This window comes from Monodon monoceros, unplaced genomic scaffold (assembly GCF_005190385.1).
Source record: "Monodon monoceros isolate NGI ecotype Baffin Bay Population unplaced genomic scaffold, NGI_Narwhal_1 Super_Scaffold_2, whole genome shotgun sequence".
NCBI classification, from domain to species: domain Eukaryota; kingdom Metazoa; phylum Chordata; class Mammalia; order Artiodactyla; family Monodontidae; genus Monodon; species Monodon monoceros.
The window spans coordinates 63,614,209-63,633,441 of record NW_021703776.1 but is presented as its reverse complement, the minus strand read 5'-3'; the positions used below and the strand labels follow the sequence as shown (position 1 = coordinate 63,633,441).

Genomic DNA, 19,233 nt, shown 5'->3' with positions numbered 1-19,233 from the left:
AGTGGGATCTTCCTGGACCAGGACTCGAACCCGTGTTCCCTGCATTGGCAGGAGGATTCTCAACCACTCTGCCACCAGGGAAGCCCCTAAATGCTTTTACTTAACTGTCATATTTGGTGCTGTGATTTTAAACTGCCATTTACTAAGAGGTTGCTATGTATACCAGGCATTCTGGTAAGCACTTTATATGTTTATCATACTTATTCTTCATAGACAGCTTACACTGTGAGTTCTGTTATCAGCTCTGTTTTATATATGAGGAAACTGAGGCTTGGTGATTTTTTTGCCCAAGGTCATAGAACTTTAGGTAGTAGAATCGGAATTTGTACCCAGGTTGGTCTGACTTGGCAAGCCTCAGGTCTTAACCATATGATGGTTATATATAATAAGATGAAGAAAGGCATTTAGGAATTTGGCCAGCTCAGTTATATACTTGCAAGTTAAAAAGAAATAAGTGGACTGTAAAAAGGCGTGTGTGTTTAGATGGGTTGTCATCTAAAGGCTACAGATGAATGGGTAACACAGTCTTAATACCGTTCTAATGCATGTCAGCTTAGTGTGTGGTTATTTTTATTTTGATAAATTATAGGGAAGGTATGGGAACATAATATCTTAAGACTTCCAAGTACATTGCTTTGCCCTATCTTTTCACATTTCCTGCTTGTTTGTATGAACCATAGCAGTCATGTATTTTGGCATCTCTGTTGTATGTATACCTGATTTGGCCTGTCAGTAGAAACAGCTAAGCAGGGACTGTCCCTTTGGAGTTCCAGAGGAAATTGTTGTGTAAGCTCTGTAAGCTGGTTTTGTTTACTGTTGTTGCAAGGGCATAAGAGGTAGAGGCAGTTTGGGTAAGCTCTGCTTCCATTTACAGTGTTTCTGAATTTCCTGAGGCTTTAGATTGGGTGGATTTAGTGGGAATGGGAGGGAGATATGTTCAGTACAAATTCACTGGATTAATTTCCCACAGAAACGATATTTTGTGCAGAGAACCGGCTCTTTAAAGCTGTTTGACACTTATGGCTGAACTGTATATAAGAAATGAAATGTTAATAATTACCACTTTAAAAGAAATTGGGCTGTAGTTCTTTGCACTAATATGTAAGTTAACCGTTGCTTTTACTGAGCTATTTGATTATGTTGAAGTTGGATATACTAAGGACATGATTTTTTTAAGCCATTCATAATTACAAAAGACCCATTTAGTCCTTCACGTAAAAAATCTAATCTTTTGATACCAACTAGGTGACTTTCCAGAAATATAAAAGTATTGTTCGCTTTGTAAACTCATCTGTTAGACTCTTGTGAATATTTTAAGTGCATTAGGGATACATGGTATTTTATCTGTTTTTGCTGTCTAGTTAAATAAACATTAAAAAGTCAGACACTTTAGATAAAATATATGTAAACCTTTTAGAAAGAAAACATCTTTCCCCAGTTTAGGATTTATTTTTGCATATTATACTAGCAGGTGAGCTTTCCTCACCTTGGTTTTTAGCAACCTCTGTTAAGTGGGTAGCAGAGTTTTTGGGCCAGCTGGTTAAGCAGCTGTTTATTTGGAGTGGTATAGTTTTGTCTCTGGGCTACTCAGAGTGCCAACAGGATGTTTCCAACTTGGTAATTTAGCTGCCTCTGCTCTACCATATATCACCAGGCTTCGTCTTGGGTGGAGCAGGAGAGATGGTAAAGTACTGTACCTATTAAGATTTGCTGACTATTGGATGTAGGATGTGAGCAACAGGAAGAATGGTGGTGTTGTTAACAGAGGTAGTCAAGTATGTTTATATGTTAATCTGTGTAGCCAGTATCTTAACAGAAGAAAATTTTCATTGACAATTTAATTAGTACTTCATTTTAGATTTTCCAATCCTGAGTCTTCTGAATTCTTATATTTAAAGGATACCATGTAACATTTTTTATTGAGAGAAAAATGAACTTTTATTGTGTTAAGCTACTGAGATCTTGAGGTTCATTATAGCGGCTAGCATTACTACCCTAACTAATACAGAAATGGATTTTTCATCAAGGTAAAAAATACTGTTAGGGGCTTCCCTGGTGGCGCAGTGGTTGAGAGTCCGCCTGCCGATGCAGGGGACACGGGTTTGTGCCCTGGTCCAGGAGGGTCCCACATTCTGCGGAGCGGCTGGGCCCGTGAGCCATGGCTGCTGAGCCAGCGCATCTGGAGCCTGTGCTCCACAACGGGAGAGGCCACAACAGTGAGAGGCCCGCATACCGCAAGAAAATATAAAATAAAATACTGTTAGTAGGTCTGGATAAATAAAATTGTGTCAATTTTACAAGTTAAACTGAATTTGAATTTAGATCTCAAAATCTGTTATTTTCCTAATACTGTAGATTATAATCCAAACCACTTGAAAATTCAGTTGATTATTGTGTGGTTTGTTATCATGTCTAACCACTGGTTTTCCAGATATTTAAATTAAATTCACTGATATTTAAACTGAATTTTTTCACTAATTTTTTTAGTAGAAAAAATTTCAAATTTTCTTACTTAATTTATGCACATGAAAACTTTTTCTCTGTTTTCACCCAAAGTAAAATTAAAGAATTCTTTTTCCTTTTACTTCTGATTATCTGAAGATGTGTGAATATTCAATTTAAAGCAACAATTTTTAAAATTAAGGTATAATTCACATACTATAAAGTTTGCCCTTTAATGTGTACAACTCAGTGGTTTTTAGTAGTTCACAAATTTGTACAATCATCACCACTGTCTAATTCCAGAACATTTTTATCACCCCATACTCATTAGCAGTCACTCCCCATTCTCTGTCCCCCACTCCTTGGTAACCAGTAATCTACTTTTTGTCTATATGTATTCACCTATTCTGAAAATTTCACATAAATCTAACTGTAATATATATGGCCTTTTATGTCTGGCTTCTTTCACTTAGCATAATGTTTACAAGGTTCATTCGTGTTATAACATGTATCAGTTCGTCATTACTTTTTATGGCCCAATAATATTCCATTATATGTAAATGTCACATTTTGTTTATCCGTTCATCAAAGCATTTGAGTTGTTTCGACTTTTTGGCTATTATGAATAATGCTGCTGTGCACATTCCTTTACAGGTTTTTGTGTGGATTTGTTGTTTTCAGTTCTCTTTGGTATATACCTAGGAATGGAATTGGATGTATACTGAGTCATATGGTGGCTTTCTGAGGAACTCCCAGGCTTTTCCAGAGGCTGTTCCATTTTACATTCCCACCAGCAATGTATGAGAGTTCTACTTTCTTCACATCCTCATCCACACTTGTTTTTGCTTCATGTATTTTCGGGGAGTACCATGTAATTTTATTATATTCTGCTTTTTTGAAAATTGATGTTCCCTTGCTGTGAAAAGATATGTTTACTTGAAGTTGACTATTAATTTAGAGTAAAGTTAATACTAAGATACTAACATATGATTGCTCCTTCAATAGTATAATAATATGCTAATATCAGTACCATTTGCAGAAATGAACCAAATGAATTTAGCACCAGCAAGTGTTTTAAACTAGTATTATGGTTCACAGACTAAATACTTCATTTCCATTCTTAATGATTACATGTAAAATAACTGATATAATGAACTTCAAGTAAGTGTGTCTTCCAAATCTGTGTAAGCCCTTTTGGACTCATAACACTTCATTTAATAAATCGGCATTTAGCATCTACTCTGCAGGACACAGTGCTAGGCTCTGGGAGTAAAGGGATGAGCTAGACAGACATGGACCCTCGTTTATTCTTGGCACTCATATACCACTTAGGGAAATAAACGTGCAGGTAATTACAGATTATGGCTTGTGTTATGAAGGAAACCAACCGGGTGTGTGAAAGGAAATACTCTACTTTAAATTTGTAAATCAGATAAGACCTCTCTGAGGAGGTCACTTTAAAGCTAAGACCCAAAAGATGGTTAAGAGCTAGCCCTGCGAGAGCTGGGAGAGACTGTTGCAGGTAGGATGTCTGAGTTGGGGAGGAACTTGGCATATTGGGGATCTAAGTGAATGCCAGTTTGGCTAGTGAGTGAGGAGGAAAGATTATGATCAGAGGAGGTTGGAAAGAGAGAGAAACCAGATGTGCTGGGACCATCTGGTTATGGTGTGGAATTAGAATTCAATCCAGAGTGGTAGGAATCCATTAGAGAGTCACAGGAGTGATTCACATTTTTAAAAGATCACTCTATTTACTGACTAGAACACAGTGTGAAGACCAGTTAAGAAGCTATTACAGAAGTTCAGGCAAGATGGTTTTAGGTTAGGGTAATGGCAATAGAGATGGAAAGAAATGGACTGAGAGGGACTTCTGGAGATAGAGTCCGTAAGATTTGCTGGTGGTTAGATATGTTAGACAAGGTGAGAGAAAAATTGAGGATAATGCCCAGATTTTTGGCTTAAACAACTAGTGGCAAGTTGTTATTGAATAGGGAACAAGCAAGAGGAAAGATCTGGGGAACCAAGAATTGAGAACCACTGTAGATGTTTTGATATTGAGTTGCCTATTAAGATATCTGAAGGTGGAGATTCCCTGGTGGTCCAGTGGTTAAGACTACGTGCTTCCACTGCAGGGGGCATGGGTTTGATCTCCGGTCCAAGAACTAAGATCCTGCATGCTGCCTGGCGCGGCCAAAAAAAAAAAAAAAAGATATTTGAAAGTGTCAGATGTCTAACAAGCAGTTGGATATCTGGATCTGGGTCTGAGAGGGAGCGAGAGGCCTTGGATAGAAAAGCAAATTTTCATCTTAGCTGAAGAAGCTTCCTTAAATTCTAGAATTGGATGGAAAAGTTAGCAAAAGACACTGGAGAGGGACAGTGGCTAAAGATATGAATGAAATGTACAAATGCCTCTTAATGGATTTTCTAAATTTGATTGCTCTTCCAGAGGTGCAAATGGTGAATGCTGTGGTCTTTTCTTCTTGCAAACCTTTTGCAGGGTGCTGTTGGTCATGCTGTTTCCTCATCCTGCTGAGGGACTTGCTTAGCCATTGCCCAGCTTTTCTGTTCAGTGGGTATAGGCTTTAAAAAACTAGGACATGGGGAAAAGAGATTATCAGCCTCTGGGCTTGTAGTAATGCTATTTCAATTGGCTATACTTTGGGTTAAATAGATTATGTGCTATTAGGTTTAAAGGTTTGATGAGAATTTGTATTTCTGAAACTGGGATTCATAGTTTTAGGACTAGGAATTTTCAAAATCTTTAATTTTTTTTAAAATTTATTTTTTTATACAGCAGGTTCTTATTAGTCATCCATTATATACACATCAGTGTATACATGTCAATCCCAATCTCCCAGTTCATCACACCACCCCTGCCACTTTCCCCCCTTGGTGTCCATACATTTGTTCTCTACATCTGTGTCTCTGTTTCTGCCCTGCAAACCGGTTCATCTGTACCATTTTTCTAGGTTCCACATATATGTGTTAATATACGATATTTGTTTTTCTCTTTCTGACTTACTTCACTCTGTATGACAGTCTCTAGATCCATCCACGTCTCTACAAATGACCTAATTTCGTTCCATTTTATGGCTGAGTAATATTCCATTGAATAATGTACCACATCTTCATTATCCATTCGTCTGTTGATGGGCATTTAGGTTGCTTCCATGTCCTGGCTATTGTAAATAGTGCTGCAGTGAACACTGGGGTGCATGTGTCTTTTTGAATTATGGTTTTCTCTGGGTGTATGCCCAGTAGTGGGATTGCTGGGTCATATGGTAGTTCTAGTTTTAGTTTTTTAAGGAACCTCCATACTATTCTCCATAGTGGCTGCATCAATTTACATTCCTGCCAACAGTGCAAGAGGGTTCCCTTTTCTCCACACCCCCTCCAGCATTTGTTGTTTGTAGATTTTCTGAGGATGCCCATTCTAACTGGTGTGAGGTGACACCTCACTGTAGTTTTTTTTTTTATTTTTTAAATATGGAACACTTCACGAATTTGCATGTCATCCTTGCGCAGGGGCCATGCTAATCTTCTCTGTATCGTTCCAATTTTAGTATATGTGCTGCCGAAGCGAGCACCTCACTGTAGTTTTGATTTGCATTTCTCTAATAATTAGTGATGTTGAGCAGCTATTCATGTGCTTCTTGGCCATCTGTATGGCTTCTTTGGAGAAATGTGTATTTAGGTAGGTCTTTTGCCCATTTTTTGATTGGGTTGTTTGTTTTTTTAACACTGAGCTGCATGAACTGTTTATATATTTTGGAGATTAATCCTTTGTCCGTTGATTCATTTGCAAATATTTTCTCCCATTCTGAGGGTTGTCTTTTCATCTTGTTTGTAGTTTTCTTGGCTTTGCAAAAGCTTTTAAGTTGCATAAGGTCCCATTTGTTTATTTTTGTTTTTATTTCCATTACTCTAGAGGGTGGATCAAGAAAGATCTTGCTGGGATTTATGTCAAAGAGTGTTCTTCCTATGTTATCCTCTAAGAGTTTTAGAGTGTCCTGTCTTACATTTAGGTCTCTAATCCATTTTGAGTTTATTTTTCTGTATGGTGTTAGGGAGTGTTCTAATTTCATTCTTTTACATATAGCTGTCCAGCTTTCCCAGCACCACTTATTGAAGTGACTGTCTTTTCTCCATTGTATATCCTTGCCTCTTTTGTCATAGATTAGTTGACCATAGGTGCATGGGTTTATCTCTGGGCTTTCTATCCTGTTCCATTGATCTATATTTCTTTTTTTGTGCCAGTACCATACTGTCTTGATTACTGTAGCTTTGTAGTATACTCTGAAGTCAGGGAGTCTGATTCCTCCAGCTACGTTTTTTTCCCTCAAGACTGCTTTGGCTACTCGGGGTCTTTTGTGACTCCATACAGATTTTAAGACTTTTTGTTCTAGTTCTGTAAAAATGCCATTGGCAATTTGATAGGGATTGCATTGAATCTGTAGATTGCTTTGGGTAGTAGAGTCATTTTCACAATATTGATTCTTCCAATCCAAGAACATGGTATATCTCTCCATCTGTATCATCTTTCATTTCTTTCATCAGTGTCTTATAGTTTTCTACATATAGGTCTTTTGTCTCCTTAGGTAGGTTTATTCCTAGGTATTTTATTCTTTTTGTTGCAGTGGTAAATGGGAGTGTATCCTTAATTTCTCTTTCAGATTTTTCATCATTAGTGTACAGGAATGCAAGAGATTTCTGTGCATTAATTTTGTATCCTGCAACTTTACCAGATTCATTGATCAGCTCTAGTAGTTTTCTGGTGGCATCTTTAGGATTCTCTATGTATAGTATCATGTCATCTGCAAACACTGACAGTTTTTCTTCTTTTCCAATTTGTATTCCTTTTATTTCTTTTTCTTATCTGATTGCCGTGGCTAGGACTTCCAAAACTGCTGAATAAGTGGCAAGAGTGGACATCCTTGTCTTTTTCCTGATCTTAGAGGAAATGCTTTCAGTTTTTCACCATTGAGAATGATGCTGGCAGTGGGTTGGTCATATATGGACCTTTATTATGTTGATATAGGTTCCCTCTATGCCCACTTTCTGGAGAGTTTTTATCATAAATGGGTGTTGAATTTTGTCAAAAGCTTTTTCTGCATCCATTGAGATGATCATATGGTTTTTCTTCTTCATTTTGTTAATATGGTGTATCACATTGACTGATTTGCATATATTGAAGAATCCTTGCATCCCTGGCACAAATCCTACTTGATCATGGTGTATGATCTTTTTAATGTGTGTTGAATTCTGTTTGCTAGTATTTTGTTGAGGATTTTTGATTCTATATTCATCAGTGATATTGGTCTGTAATTTTCTTTTTTGTAGTATCTTTGTCTGGTTTTGGTATCAGGGTGATAGTGACCTCGTAGAATGAGTTTGGGAGTGTTCCTTCCTTTGCAATTTTTTGGAAGAGTTTGAGAAGGATGGGTGTTAACTCTTCTCTAAATGTTTGATAGAATTCACCTGTGAAGCCATCTGGTCCTAGACTTTTGTTTGTTGGAAGATTTTTAATCACTCAATTTCATTACTTGTGATTGGTCTGTTCATGTTTTCTATTTCTTCCTGGTTCAGTCTGGGAAGGTTATACCTTTCTAAGAATTTGTTCATTTCTTCCAGGTTGTCCATTTTATTGGCATAGAGTTGCTTGTAGTTGTCTCTGGTCATGCTTTGTATTTCTGCAGTGTCCATTGTAACTCTTCCTTTTTCATTTCTAATTTTATTGATTTGAGTCCTCCCCCTCTTTTTCTTGATGAGACTGTCTAAAGGTTTATCAATTTTGTTTATCTACTCAAAGAACCAGCTTCTAGTTTTATTGATCTTTGATCTTTGCTATTGTTTTTTTTGTTTCTATTTCATTTATTTCTGCTCTGATCTTTATGATTTCTTTCCTTCTACTAACTGTGGGTTTTGTTTGTTCTTTCTCTAGTTCCTTTTGGTGTAAGGTTAGATTGTTTATTTGAGATTTTTCTTGTTTCTTGAGGTAGGCTTGTTGCTCTAAACTTCCCTCTTACAACTGCTTTTGCTGCATCCCATAGGTTTTGGATTGTCATGTTTTCATTGTCATTTGTCTCTAGGTATTTTTTGGTTTCCTCTTCGATTTCTTCAGTGATTTCTTGGTTATTTAGTAACGTACTGTTTAGCCTCTACGTGTTTGTGTTTTTTACGTTTTTTTCTCCTGTAATTGATGTCTAATCTCATAGCGTGTGGTCGGTAAAGATGCTTGATATGATTTCAGTTTTCTTAAATTTACCGAGGCTTGATTTGTGACCCAAGATGTGTTCTATCTTGGAGAATGCTCCATGTGCACTTGAGAAGAAAGTGTAATCTGTTGTGTTTTGATGGAATGTCCTATAAATATCAATTAAATTTGTCTGGTCTGTTGTGTCATTTAAAGCTTGTGTTTTCTTAGTAATTTTCAGTTTCACTGATCTGTCCATTGGTTTTAAGTGAGGTGTTAAAAGTCCCCCACTATTATTGTGTTACTGTCGATTTCCTCTTTTATAGCTGTTAGCAGTTGCCTTATGTATTGAGGTGCTCCTATGTTGGGTGCATGTATATTTATAATTGTTATATCTTCTTGGATTGATCCCTTGATCATTATATAGTGTCCTTCCTTGTCTCTTGTAACATTCTTTTTTCTAAAGTCTATTTTACCTGATAGGAGTATTGCCACTCCAGCTTTCTTTTGATTTCCATTTGCATGGAATATCTTTTTCCATCCCCTCACTTTCAGTCTGTATGTGTCCCTAGGTCTGAAGTCGGTCTCTTGTAGACAGCTTATATATGGGTATTTTTTTTTTTTTTTTTTTTTTTGTGGTATGCGGGCCTCTCACTGCTGTGGCCTCTCCCGCTGCGGAGCACAGGCTCCGGACGCGCAGGCCCAGCGGCCATGGCTCACGGGCCCAGCCGTTCCATGGCATGTGGGATCTTCCCAGACCGGGGCACGAACCCGTGTCCCCTGCATCGGCAGGTGGACTCCCAACCACTGCGCCACCAGGGAAGCCCTGGGTCTTATTTTTGTATCCATTCAGCGAGACTGTGTCTTTTGGTTGGAGCATTTAATCCATTCACATTTAAGGTAATTATCGACATGTATGTTCCTGTTACCATTTTCTTAATTGTTATGGGTTTGTTTTTGTAGGTCGTTTTCTTCTCTTGTGTTTCCCACTTAGAGAAGTTCCTTTAGCATTTGTTGTAGAGCTGGTGTGGTGGTGCTGAATTCTCTTAGCTTTTGCTTGTCAGTAAAGCTGTTGATTTCTCTGTTGATTGAATGAGATCCTTGCCGGTATAGTATTGTTGGTTGTAGGTTCTTCCCTTTCATCACTTTAAATATATTGGGCCACTCCCTTCTGGCTTGTAGAGTTTCTGCTGAGAAATAAGCTGTTAACCTTATGGGAGTTCCCTTGTATGTTATTTGTCATTTTTCCCTTGTTGCTTTCAGTAATTTTTCTTTGTCTTTAATTTTTGTCAATTTGATTACTGTGTGTCTCAGCGTGTTTCTCCTTGGGTTTATCCTGCCTGGGACTCTCTGTGCTTCCTGAATTTGGCTGGCTATTTCCATTCCCATCTTAGGGAAGTTTTCGACTATAATCTCTTCAGATATTTTATCGCGTCCTTTCTCTTTCTCTTCTCCTTTTGGGACCCCTCTAATGTGAATGTTCTTGCGTTTAATGTAGTCCCAGAGGTCTCGTAGGCTTTCTTCATTTCTTTTTATTCTTTTTTCTTTATTCTGTTCCATGGCAGTGAATTCCACCATTCTGTCTTCAAGGTCACTCATCCGTTCTTCCGCCTCAGTTATTCTGCTATTGATTCCTTCGAGTGTATTTTTCATTTCAGTTATTGTATTGTTCATCTCTGTTTGTTTGTTCTTTAATTCTTCTAGGTCTTTGTTAAACATTTCTTGCATCTTCTGGTCTTTGCCTCCATTCTTTTCCTGAGGTCCTGGATCATCTTCACTATCATTACTCTGAATTCTTTTTCTGGAAGGTTGCCTATCTCCACTTCATTTAGTTGTTTTTCTGGGGTTTTGTCTTGTTCCTTCATCTTGTTCCTTCATCTTGTTCCTTCATCATTGGTACAAAGTCCTCTGCCTTTTCATTTTGTTTATCTTTCTGTGCATGTGGTTTTGCTTCCACAGGCTGCAGAATTGTAGTTCTTCTTTCTGCTGTCTGTCCTCTGGTGTCTGAGGCTATCTAAGAGGCTTATGCAAGCTTCCTGATGGGAGGGACTGGTGGTGGGTAGAGGTGATTGTTGCTTTGGTGGGCAGAGGTCAGTAAAACTTGTCTGTAAAGACAAGTAAAACTTGTCTGCTGATGGGTGGGGCTGGGTTCCCTCCCTGTTGGTTGTTTGGCTTGAGGCGACCCAGCCCTGGAGCCTACCTGGCTCTTTGGTGGGGCTAATGGCAGACTCTGGGAGTCTGGAGGGAGGGCTCACGCCAAGGAGTACTTCCCAGAACTTCTGCTGCCCATGTCCTTGTTTTCACGGCAAGCCACAGCCACCCCCACCTCTGCAGGAGACCCTCCTACACTAGCAGGTAGGTCTGGTTCTGTCTCCTCTGGGGTCACTGCCCCTTCCCCTGGGTCCCGATGCGCACACTATTTTGTGTGTGCCCTCTAAGAGTGGAGACTCTGTTTCCCCCAGTCCTGTTAAGTCCTGCAATCAAATCCTTCTAGCCTTCAAAGTCTGATTCTGTAGGAATTCCTACCCCCGTTGCCGGACCCCCAGCTTCGGCAGCCTGACATGGGACTCAGAACCTTCACTCCGGTGGGTGGACTTCTGTGTTTTAAGTGTTCTCCAGTTTGTGAGTCACCCACCCAGCAGTCACGGGGTTTGATTTTATTGTGATTGCGCCCTTCCTACCATCTCATTGTGGCTTCTCCTTTGTCTTTGGATGTGGGGTGTCTTTTTTGGTGAGTTCCAGTGTCTTCCTGTGGATGATTCTTCAGCAGTTAGTTGTGATTCCAGTGCTCTCGTAAGAGGGAGTGAGCGGACGTCCTTCTACTCTGCCATCTTGAACCAATCTCCAACATCTTTAATTTTCAGTTTTTATCTTGATGTAAAAATTATCAATATAAATAACAGGATGATTACTTTGTAGCTGACTCTCGTGAGATTTAGTACCTGCATTTTAAAACTAAGTGATCATACTAAATATGTTTAATTTGTATGGTTAAGTTTTTCAAGCATGGGCTTCTGGAATCTGTGAGGTTGCTGACTGATGGTGATCTGTATTGTTTCTGTGAAAAAAAATTTGTTTTAAACTTACCTACTAAATAATTACGGGAGTAAACTGTCTAAGTTGATTGCCATTGTACTTAATTTTTATATATATATATATATATATATATATATATATATATATTTGTCAGTAGTCCAAAATAATGAGTGTTATAGCATATTTTTATGCCCCATGTTGTTTAAAAGTGATACTTGTGATAAAGTACATGATTAATTCCATTACCATTACAGTTTAATAGTAAAATGGAGATTACCTATGTAGAAAGCAGGTAATATATATAGATTTCTTACATTTTGAAGCAGTAGTTGGTAAATACTTCTTTCATCTTAGCACCCAATACATCCTTTCACTAAAAATCTGAAGGTAAGTAACTTATGTTTTGGACATGGACTTCTTCTTACCAATGTCAAATTACTTTTCTCTCTGTTTAGAGAAGCTGAAATTAATTAAAAGCTTTCCTTTTGTTATTTATAAATGTCATTTTAAACTGATTTTTGAAAGCTCCTCAAACATGGATTAGGGCTTGCTTTTTTAGTCATTAAAACTGATAGTTATTGCAACTTTAACCAAACCTATTTAGTCGTGTCCTAATCATGTTCTTATACATAATGAAGATGGTCTGCTATTAGTCATACAACTTATCCATACTTTCACATAATCTCTCATTAGATCCTCAGGAAACAGCATGATGTAAGAGAAGCAGGTATTAGAGATTAGTATCACATGCTAATTGAATGTTTACTAGGTGTTCTGCCCTGTTCTTAGAGGTTTGTGTGCATTTTCAGTGTTGTGAAAATTCAACCCTGTGAAATAGGTACTATTATTGCCCTCATTTTTCAGTTAAGAAAACTGAGACACAGACAGGTGGTAGTGGGATCATGTACAAGTTTCTCAACATTTCTTCACCTATCTGCCATATTCTTCTCTAAGTCCAACTCCTTCACATGAGATTCTACCCCTTAATAGCTACTCAAGGACATTGCTCTTGAAATTCTCTATTTTTCTCTCCTGCATCCGCAGTTTTTCCTTTCTACTGGATTATTCCTGTTGGCATACAAACGTTTTTTTTCTCTTCTTAAAAAAACAAAAACATGAAACAGTAAAACAAACAAGACCCTCTTTGATTCCACTTCCCTTCTAGCTGTTGCTTTATTTCTTTCCTGTCTTTAGTGCACAACTTCTTATAAATTATGAATATCCACTGTATCTGTACTCCTCTCCTGTTCTCTTGAATCCATTCCAGTTAAGTTTTTACCCTACTCTTCCACCAAGATTGCTTTTATGAAGATCACCAGGGAGCTCCATGTTCCAGGATATAGTGGGGGAATAGGGAAATAAGTAGAATAGTATGAAACAAGGACACAATGGTTAATAACAAAAGCCTGGAAACACTCAAATATCCATATTGTAAACTTTAGTATTTCTGTGTAATGGAGCATTATGCATCTGTCAAAAAGAATGGGGAAGACATCTTTATACTGCTAAGGAGTAATCTCCAGGGTACAGTAAGTGAGAAAACAAGGTACAAAGGAGTATCTTGTACCATCTTTTATGTGAGAAAAGAAGGGAAATACAAGTGTATTTGTATTCAGGTTTTTATGTTGTTAAAAAATGACGGAAGGGTAATTCAGAATTATAGAGAAAGAGGGTAGGGACAGAAGCTAAACCTCTTTGTACCTTGTTCTATAATTTTTACTTTGTTTCCATGTGTGTTATATATAATTTTAAAAAGTTAAATAGAAAAAATTCCTAAATGGTAACAAAACAATTTAACAATGTCAGGATGGTGACAAAACTGTAAGAAGAATTATTACAAGTAATTTCAAAACTGTATTTTGACTGCATATCCCTAATGGGATATATCTAAGGATGGAAAAAAGTGACAAGAAATCTTAAACCTCATCCAATATTGTTATTATTATTTGAGATTATACATAGTAGGATAAAGCATATAAATACTTTTGCTAATGGCATACGTTTGTTAATATCATTAGCACGAAAGATTTTCAGGGTGATAGAGATACAAATAAAAAACCATATACTGTTTAATTAAAATTGGAAATATGAATATATACTCAGGGTTTAAGTTTCTTTTTCTCAAAAATACATATTTTCTTGCTCTCCTCAATGAAGAATCTTAGAAATAATAGCAAGTAACAATAAGCACTCTTAGACCCCAGATTTTGTCTCTAGATGCCATTTCCCATTAAAAGGAATCAAGGCCCCTGGAACAGTGGCTGATTCCAGGCCTGGGGAAAGAAATGTGGAAGATGAACCTGGTGTGCCCGAAAGCAAGGAAGCTCTTAGAGGTCATGTCAAAGTGACATAGGATCCAACCTGAAGGGACTCCTACTGGCCAAAGATGGTGCAATTTGAGGATTAACAAAAACAACCAGGTGGCAGTACATTGAAAAACATAAAATTCCACAAGCTCACAATGATATTTAAACCAAAACTTTTTGGTCACTTCTGGAGGTTGCTTGGGCACTCATTCTGAAAACTGATAAAGGGAATAAATTGAGCATTTTTGCTGTCTTTCTTGTGTAATCTAGGTAAGCAAATGGTCGATGAGGTAAAGTTCTTTTAGAAGAAGCACAGCTAATACAGAAAGAATTAGAGAATTAGAAAATATTTTCTACCCCTAATGAAATAATGGATCTAGGCAGTTGGATCTAGGTTGTTAATAAGGTGAATGTTTGATGGCAGACTTTATAAGGGATGAATTTGGCTGACAACATTTGAACCCACTGATCAAACTTAACATGACTAAAAGTAAGTCACTCAATCCAGTGTGCTAATAATATGATGCAACAGGAAGTTCTCTTGTCAAACAAAAAAGAACCTGAATTTAATCAACCCTCTAGATCTAACTTCATTATACAGAGAGTATAGGACATGCTGTACAATACCAGGAGGACATAGTCACCCAAATCCAGATTGCAACATGTTTTCTTCAACAAATAGCTAGGGAAAAATTTTAAAGAAGTGGAAGCTGTTAAAAAATTACAAGAGACATAAAAGCCCCATCCCATGTGTGAACCTTGTTTGTATTCTGATTTAGACAAACCATTCCTAAAAAGACATTTTTGAGCAAGTGGGAAACATTGAGCTGTGCTGGATATCACATTATAAGGAATTAATATTTATTTTGTTGAATGTGGTAATATTGTGGGTAGTTGGGAAAAAAAACTGTTACAGATACATTCTGTTTTTTACAGGCAAAAAGAAATATGTGGTATTTGCTTTAAAACTCTCTTCCTTGCCAAAAACAAAATGGGGGTAGGTGGGTAAATGAAACAGGAACAGCAGAATGTTGATAATTGTTGGAGCTGGATATTTGGGAATTCTTGAAGATGGTAAGGGGTTTCATTTTATTCTCTCCACTTTATGTATGTTTGAGAAGTTTCAAAGTAAAGTAAAAAAAATTCGTAAGGGAAGAACTGATAATTTTTATACAGAATGATATGACATAGAAGTATCTATTAAATGTTTGGGCTGGTGAAATAATGATAGTTTATGATGACTGTAGTATTTATCAAAGAAACTTCTTTAGGTTGCAGCTGAAGTAATAAGTATATTTTGGAAACTTACAAAGCATTACATAATTCATTTGTCCAGGGATTAAGTCAGTCATTATCTACTTAGCATTTAACTTATGTTACATAATTTACTGTTTGTGCTCCACTCAATATTTATATGTATTGATTGAAGTTTCAAGACTTGTGATATGTATTTTAAAAAAAATCCTTTGTTGTATTTGGTTGTTAATATAAGAATTTTTATATGTGCATTTTAGGAATGGTACACTCAAAAATACTTCCAGGGGAAGCTAAATTATGCCTAAAAGCTAAGTATCTTGGAAGGACAACTATATCTTCCCTTGATCTTTGGTACCTAAGGACCCCTGAATCACAGATATTACTCAGTATGACTTTCTACTATGGTTATTTTTAATGTAAGACTTTTTTTGAGTAGCCATGTTGCATATGTAGTCTGTTTGAAGATTGTTATAGTTATTGCTTGGATTTGGCATGTTTAGTAATTGTTGATATAGCTAATATTTAACTGTTTTAATAGAATTCAAGGAACATTTGCCTGTTTCTCAGTTATGAAATAGGAGGTCTTATGGGGACTCTACATAAATGCTTTTATTTTAAATACTTAAAACTTACAGTGTGAGCACTTAGCAGATTTACTTTAAGTACAAAATAAGGCAGAGATAACCAGAACATATTTCCTATTTTGGGTTGCATATGGAGATGGCACTTGAATCTCCATGCCCTTGAGTTGATTTTTCTTTAGTCTTGTGTTTTTGAAAAATGTACGAAGGTATTCATGAGAATGGCAGGAATAATAAAAACAAGAATAGTTACCTAAAGCTGTAACTAAATCCAAACGGCTTTGGAATTAAAACCAATAAATTGTCCTGCATGATGTTAGTAAAGAATAAAATAAATCTTATGTTTACTTTTGATTAAAAATACTGACAAACAATGCAAAGTAACACTGGTGACCTTGGAATTTTATCCCATTGTTGACTGTTAATAGAAAGTCAGCCACCTTCTCATTTATAATCTTGAAGGTTTTTAATGACAGTCACACATGGATTGCATTATGGCTGAAAAGACGAACTTCCAATTTACCTTTTTTTCCTCGTTTTAAAAATAATTTGGTAATTATCTGTATTTTATTATATCTACAGTAGATATGCTACCATATGCTGAACTTTTAATGTCTTAAGTGGAATTTGGAAAAACAAAATTCTTAAATTATGTCAGTTTTCTGCTTATTTGTGCCTAAAGGGAGTTTTACTTTACCCATTGTAAGGCATCTTATTCCCAACCTTCAATTTGTATAATTAGAAAAAGTTGAATTCTTTTCTTTGTCCCATTTCTTAGTTGACAAAGGATCAGAGATTGGTGTATTCTGGCAGACTGCTTCCCGATCACCTGCAGCTGAAAGACATTCTCAGAAAAGTAAGCTTTTCTACCACTATTTGATACCAGATAGAGTGCTAGAGGAGATATGTTCTGAAGTTTTATTGATATCCAACCAGTTTAGTTTTTAGTTACTTAAGATCAACTCTTTTGGGTTTAGGTAACAGTTTTGTATATCCATCTGATAGCTAAATCTAAAATAGGATTATATATTTGTGTTCAGGGATTTGTTATCTTGTGTAAGAAAGCAGTACTGAGTTATCAGTAAACTGTGCAGGAGTAGAGTGCTCAAGTAGTGGTGAAGGATTTTCATTGATAATAGTCTCCTCTCTTAAATACCCTTTTGACCAAACTACGTTTTAATACAAGTTAACTTCGGTTAGGAGTTTAATTTCAGGACAGAAAATAGAATGAAGCCCAATTGGTCCATCAGTTAGCAAACTTTGAATGCTGGTACTCAGAGTTAAATACATTTGAATACAGTTTTTTTGACAGACTGAATGCTAGTTATTTTAATGGCAGCTTTTTAGCTCCTGTTTATTTGTGGAATTTATACTTTTAGAACTTTTCAAATGTTTGAGATTCTTTTTGCTTGTGAGTGTAGCAGAATTGAATATATAGCTGTTAATGTTTTGCTTTAGATCTTTGACCTAACTCAGTGTTTTCTGGATATCCCTAATCTCTCTATCCTCTCCTGTATGTTTATTGATCACCTGTGGGAAACTTTAAAAAATCTTACACTGGTGTGTTCCTTCTGTTAGATAGTTGACATTTTAGTTTTGCCACTGTGACTTCTTGCTGTCATTTTCATTTTAATCACGTAGTTTCAGGTTGCCAAAGTGGTTTAATAACCTCTCTGTCTCCTTCGCTCTCTTTCCCTCTCAAAAATAGTGGAATTTGCAGCAGATTCACCCCCCCCTTTCTTTTCTTAATAGACTTTTTTTTTTTTTTGCGGTTCGCGGGCCTCTCACTGTTGTGGCCTCTCCCGTTGCGGAGCACAGGCTCCGGATGCACAGGCTCAGCGGCCATGGCTCACGGGCCTAGCCGCTCCGCGGCATGTGGGATCCTCCTGGACTGGGGCACGAGCCCCTGTCTCCTGCATCGGCAGGCAGACTCTCAACCGTTGCGCCACCAGGGAAGCCCCTAGACTTTGTTTTTTAGAGTAGTTTTAGGTTCACAGCAAAATTGAGCAGAGGGTATAGAGATTTCCCATATACCTCCTGCCTCCACACATACACAGCTACCCCCACTAACAACATCCACGTCAGAGTGGTATAGTAGTTACAGTTGATGCCTACATTGACATCATTATCACCCCAAACCCATAGTTTCCATTAGGGTTCACTCTTGGTGGTGTACATTCTGTAGATTTTAACAAATGTAAAAATGACATGTATCCACCATTATAGTATTGTACGGAATATTTCACTACCCCCCAAATCCTCTGTGCTTCACCTCTTCATTCTTTCCCTGTTTTTATCCTTAAAAACCTTTTTGCTATATGCTCTTTGAAATACGTATTTATTATTTTACCCAAGTATAGCTAGAGGCTGCACATGCATACATTTAAAAAGGCTTTTGCTGCCAGAAATCATTTCCAACCAGAAGACTTAAAAGAAGAATGCCTCAGGACTTCCCTGGTGGTCCAGTGGTTAAGACTCTGCGCTTCCACTGCAGGGGGCACGGGTTCAATCCCTGGTCTGGGAACTAAGATCCCACATGCTTTTTTTCTTTTTTTTAAATTTTGGCTGCACCATGCTGCATGTAGGATCTTAGTTCCCCAACCAGGGATTGAACGCACGCCCCCTGCATTGGAAGGTGGATTCTTAACCACTGGACTGCCGGGGAAGTCCCTTTTCTTTCTTTTTTAAAATTGCTGAGCCATCCTTTGTTCTTCTCTGCCCCCCTTTATTCTCTTTCCTTTCTCCATCTTATTTACTTGCTTTATGCCTAACTATAAATATACTCATGAAATCGCTAAGCTAAAATGCCAATTCTAATCATTTTTAGAACATTTTCCTTCAGTCGTAGTTGTAGATTTATGGCAACACATTTGGAATATTTACAGAATATAGTTCAAATATATGCTTTATGTCTGTGCATAAGTGCTATAGATAAAAACAGTTTTTGACTTAAAAAAAAACACTATTGCTAAAACTAAGACAAATGAGATTATAGTGAAGTTACTTGAGTTTCTTTATCGCTGTAAGGTCTCAAATAATGAAAACATTTCACTACTCAAAGTTTGTAGGCCTAAACTTCAGTGTGACTATCACAGTTCTGATATTAACATGCTAGATCTTTTTATATTGAAATAATAGATAGTGCTGACACAACTTTACAGCAGTGTTTGCTTCAAAACGGCTTGGTATACAAAATAATCATTTTTTTCATATAGCAATTCCTGAGTATTGAGACCATTTTCTAAGCATGGACAAAATATTGAATTCACAAGGGTCCTAATGACAGCAATTTATTACTAATAAAATGGCTGTGGTAGGAAGGAACTTAAGTTCTGAATTAAGTATTTCTGCTTAGCTACTGACATTTTTGAGCTGTGTATTTTCCAGTACTACTCTTTAAATGTAATCTTCTTTAATT

At 37.0% G+C, this 19,233-nt stretch overlaps 1 protein-coding gene and 1 non-coding gene across 3 annotated transcripts in view; one reads left to right on the top strand and one right to left on the bottom strand.

Moving 5' to 3' along the window:
* Positions 1-19,233, top strand: part of HERPUD2 (HERPUD family member 2) — a 42,283-nt gene that overhangs the window by 6,503 nt on the left and 16,547 nt on the right. For both annotated transcript variants that reach the window (XM_029234191.1, XM_029234192.1), the window contains exon 3: positions 16,594-16,671. In XM_029234191.1, the coding sequence (XP_029090024.1) occupies positions 16,594-16,671 (78 nt within the window). The remainder of the gene's footprint in view (positions 1-16,593; positions 16,672-19,233) is intronic.
* LOC114902162 lies at positions 5,923-6,029 on the bottom strand. The gene has a single exon (XR_003795387.1). It is a non-coding gene; the product is annotated as a U6 spliceosomal RNA (small nuclear RNA).